This window comes from Sprattus sprattus (assembly GCF_963457725.1).
Source record: "Sprattus sprattus genome assembly, chromosome: 17".
Classification (NCBI taxonomy): domain Eukaryota; kingdom Metazoa; phylum Chordata; class Actinopteri; order Clupeiformes; family Clupeidae; genus Sprattus; species Sprattus sprattus.
In genome coordinates this window covers 10,865,770-10,870,769 of record NC_137915.1, presented here as the reverse complement: position 1 = coordinate 10,870,769, position 5,000 = coordinate 10,865,770, and the positions used below count along the sequence as shown (strand labels likewise).

At 45.2% G+C, this 5,000-nt stretch overlaps 1 protein-coding gene across 1 annotated transcript in view; it reads left to right on the top strand.

Annotated features, from left to right (window-relative positions):
• Positions 1 to 5,000, top strand: part of asap1b (ArfGAP with SH3 domain, ankyrin repeat and PH domain 1b) — a 61,543-nt gene that overhangs the window by 44,807 nt on the left and 11,736 nt on the right. The window contains exons 15-18 of the mRNA XM_080855256.1: positions 868 to 1,001; positions 1,172 to 1,257; positions 1,648 to 1,834; positions 2,987 to 3,072. Coding sequence (XP_080711382.1) covers positions 868 to 1,001; positions 1,172 to 1,257; positions 1,648 to 1,834; positions 2,987 to 3,072 — 493 coding nt within the window. The remainder of the gene's footprint in view (positions 1 to 867; positions 1,002 to 1,171; positions 1,258 to 1,647; positions 1,835 to 2,986; positions 3,073 to 5,000) is intronic.

The window sequence follows — 5,000 nt, the reverse complement described above, 5'->3', positions numbered from 1 at the left end:
GTAAGTGTATGTGTGTGTCTGCTGTTTCTATATTAAGCCGTTTGTGCCGCGCTTCTCTCCTCTCTTCACCCGGCTATCCGCTTATCTCTGCCGCTGTCTTTTCCTTGCTCATCTGAAAGGATTTAGCAAGCCTCTGCTCCACACACACACACACACACACACACACACACACACACACGGACACACACACGGACATGTACACACGGTCACACATGGTCACATTTGTGCAGACTCCTTGGCTGGCTCAGTGATGCACATGAACAGAACCACCAGTAGGCAGTCAGTACAGCATGCTCAGGCTCCTCTCAGTGGTCCACACACACACACACACACACACACACACACACACACACACACACACACACACACACACACACACACACACACACACACACAATCCCCTGTTGTCAAACACTGCCCTAGCTTGTTCACACACTGTGGCCACCTCGGTGTGAAAATCGCCTTCTTGAGGGCCAGTGCTACTGTGTGTCTGGTTATCTTGACCTCACTGAGGACCCCTAGTGGTGCCGTTCACCACCTGCAGGCGTAACTCGGTTTCCCAGAATCCTTTAGCCTGAACTAATGGATTGGTCTCTCCTTCTGTTGTGTCTGAGAGGTTGAAGTCATGGCGGGACAGCCACTTAAGGCAGGCATGGTCGACAGACATGCATTTTGCTAACTGTGTCTCTTTGACCTCTCGTGTGTATGCCCTCTTTCAGAAAAGAAGAATCAACCTTTAATGAAACCCTACACATGCAGCACAAGGCTCTTCTGTGAGCCCTAGTGATTTAAAGGATGGGTGGTCTGTTGTTGTTTTTTTATTTCCTTTCACATAACCTTTAAACATGTGCATCTTTTTTTTTACAGATCCAAAATGGCTGTCCACTAACCTGGGGATCCTGACCTGCATCGAGTGCTCTGGCATCCACAGGGAGATGGGCGTGCACATCTCACGCATCCAGTCCATGGAGCTGGACAAGCTGGGCACCTCTGAGCTCCTGGTAGGCGTCTCTCTGGTCTCAAAGACACTGATTGACACAAAGATATCCATTCATGACGTTTATATTCATGACGTTTAACTTGACATAGGAAGCACAACGTTTGTTGTCCTGTACTGTCAACAGGTTTGTAGGGAAATTAATCTTTTCTCTGTCCATGTCTCTCTCTATAGTTGGCCAAGAACGTAGGGAACAGTAGTTTCAACGACATCATGGAAGGCAACCTTCCGTCTCCGAAGCCCACCCCTTCCAGTGACATGTAAGTGCAGTCCTCTCCTTTGAGGAGCCTGTTGCGTGTGAGTGCACACAGCCTCCAAACACAGAACCGCGTCTGTCTGTCGGGGATGTTTTTGATGTACGGAACAGTGAATGATGACACACAGGGTAACACAGCCTTCAGTAGTCACTGCAGTCTCAGAAGTAGTTCACTCAATTACAGTTCTTCCAACTGAGGCAGTGCAGTGTTGTGGAATAGCACTTCGACAGAGAAAGGGTTTTAAATAGTTTTGTTGATTCATTTAAAGAAAACATGGTTTTGCAGTAAGAACCTTTATCCTATTTGTCGGATAAAGAGATAGTTAGACAGATTCATCTATCATGCGTATAGATTTTTCTATCGTTTTTGAGTCTTCTCCGTTAACTCTCACAGGACTGTGCGAAAGGAGTACATCTATGCTAAGTACGTCGACCACAAGTTTGCCCGCAAGACCTGCAGCTCGGCAGCGGAGAAAATGAACGATCTGTTCGAGGCTGTGCGGTCCCGCGACCTGCTGGCCCTCATCCAGGTGTATGCTGAAGGGGTGGAGCTCATGGAGCCACTCACAGACTCCATACAGGTGAGTGCCCCCCTCACAGGTGGGCCAGGGTGTCCGTTTCAGCTCCCCATCAGAGGGATTCATGTGACAGAAAAGCTGCATATGCGGGGGGAAAATTAAGTCTTGTGTGCAGTTTGTTGTTTATTGAGTCATGACACCAGAATTGTGATTTAAATGGAATGAACAGGTCACTGGTGTTTCCCTCCAATAATGTCTGCACTACATCCTGCCTGTTGTCCAGGCGGCTCCCATTACTAGCCAGCATGGACACAGACTTTCCAATGTCATTTAAAAGCGATCATCACACACCACACATCCTCTGATCCTTTTGCTCACTTCCCCACAAACAAAGATTTCGATTTTGGCAGAAGAAGTCTGTTTCCTTTAAAAAATAAAGACGGAATCATTTATTTGAAAGGAATGAACTCAGTTTGCTATGGCTGCAGTATTTCACACACTGCACACACTGCCTTCAAGTTTGTGTATGACTCATCGAAACAGAGCATCCAGCTTGGCGTGAGCTCCATAAATGAGTCTGGCATTAATGCCTTCAGTGGTGCATTAGGCGCGGAGGGGCAAGTGAGATGCAGATGCTGAGACAATGGTCACGCTCTGCTCTGGGGAGAGAGATTAAACCCTTTGTACTTTCTGTGGGTTAGGGGGTGGGTTGGGAAGGCTGATGGTTCGGCTTACAGCGTGACTCATCATCGCAGTCTGTGTCCTCAGCGACACCCCTATGGGACAGTTGAGTGGGTTTGGCAGATGGGCTGAACAGACACAAACAAGCATACACACACACACACACACACACACACACACACACACACACACACTGTACAGACATGTACACACACAGTACACAGGCACACTATTGTGCACATGTATAGTGTGTAGACATGTGTACAGCAGACTACACACACACACACACACACACACACACACACACACACACACTGCTTTCACACTGCACACTGCTTTTGTTTAGGGAGCTGTCAGCCCAGCAAGCAGGCTAAGGGTATGCAAGTATTCAAACATCATGGTTTAAAAGTTTCAATTTTTTTTAAAAATTGTAATTCATATTTTCTGAGGATATGTTGAAGGGATGCATCTTTAGCACATTACAGTCGGTGCAGCTGTATGTAATAGTTTTTCTGTGTCTGTCTGTCTGTGCAGGAGTCCGGCGAGACTGCACTCCACTACTCTGTGCGGACAGCTGACCACACCTCTCTGCACCTGGTGGACTTCCTGGTCCAGAACAGGTAAGCGCTGACGCTGCTCTCCCAGAGCTCTGGGGAAATGTCTAAAGGGAACATGGTGGATGGCCATCAGGAATCCAGACAGATGCAGAGGCAGCCATTTCCAGGTTAGGTTAGGAATGAAAGAGATGGCGACAGTTATGGAGTAATCTGATTTCATTACACAACAGGTATTTTCAGTAAATATAAAACAAATAAGGTGATTTGTCAGTAGACTAATATGTATGGTGTATATGTGGAACAGCCTCCCAGACCACTTAAGGGCAACATTGACACTACACTGTTTTAAGACTGGCCTAAAAACCTTTTTATTCAGAAAGGCGTTTCCTACTTTTTTTCAAACGTATTATTCCTTAAACTATGCTTTTGTTATGGGATGTTTTTAACTATGTAGCACTCTGAGATTCTGTTTGAATGTAGAGTGCACTACACATTACATTCATTATTATTATTATTATTATTATTATTATTATTATTATTATATAGGCTCCCTAATAGAAGCTGTGGGAGTAAATGGAGTAGTTGAAATGGCAGCAGACATAGGTCAGGTCCTCCTTTGCGGAGGCCACTGACTGACATCCCCTCACATCAGAAACTATGAGCCATCTCTGGAATTCACATCCTGGAAACTATGGCAGGGATTTGAGGAATGTTTGTGGGTTTGCAGCGGATGTGTGCTGGGATACACAGGGACGTACACACTCACTCTTTGGCCTAGAACCTGGAAAAAATGTCAGTGAGACACCAGGAAAGACTCTCTCTCTCTCTCTCTCTCTCTCTCTCTCTCTCTCTCTCTCTCTCTCTCTCTGACACACACATCTCTCTCTCTCTCTCTCTAACACACACAAACTCGCACCCTCTCACACAATTTTAGTGTCATGAAAGTAGGTTGGGGGGAGATTAAGCTTGCTGTGTGTGTGCAGGTAGTGATCTCTCTCTCTGGATCAGTTAGACTGCTACTCCATCACCACGGCCATTCCCCCAGCACTACAACACTCAATAAAGACCTGCTCTCAGCTTATTTACCCACATAATCAGAGTACTTGTATTTCAGCACTGTTTTGGTAGACATATTTAAAGTCACCAAAATATTTTACGTGCCTGTAATCAAGTCACTATTTTAGCATTTTTGTTACATTTTTAGCCTACCGGAATGCCTCTAATTGCCATATCACATAATTACCATGATAAACAGTGGAAGCTTAAAAAAGCTCTTTCACAGAATAGGTATATTTTATAGTCTTCACAATGAATCTATCATTAAATCATTTGAAAAATGAGTAAGTACATTTCAACAAATGAGTTTGAAGCACAACATCTCTCAGCTTGATTGGTGATATCCATTTACAAGCCCTACACAGGAAGAAGAAACAAGTAAAGAGACCGCTCCAAGGCTGAGAGAGTTGAAAACACAACGAGAGGGATTAGAGCTGGCCTGATTTTATTTGTTTGTGTGTGTGTCTGTATGTTTGTTTGTGTGTGTCTGTGTGTGTGTGTGTGTAAAGGGGGTTCTCTCATCTCTCAGCTTATGCCGAATTTAACCCTCATAAATGTGCTTCCTGACTCCAGGCTTGTACTGTGCTTGTGGTTTTACACAACAACAGTGACTGCTGGAGAGAAGTGTAGAGGAATAGAGAGAGAGAGAGAGAGACACTGCGAGCGGTCGAGAGAGGCTTTCTTAACAGTGTAGACTCCCACAAGGCGAGGAGAACTAGGTCACACAGTCATTCTGTTGTGTTAATTTATTCCTTTCCTTTTTGACTGTTCGCTCACAGCTGACCCAAATGCGTTCCGTTTGCTGGCACGTGTAGTAGTCCCTCTCCACAAGTGTGCCCTGACAAAAATGTATTGTGTGTGTGTGTGTTAGTGAACATGTGTGAGGATGTATATGCATAGAGTTTATGCACTTGGGCATTTTATGTGCGTGAGTG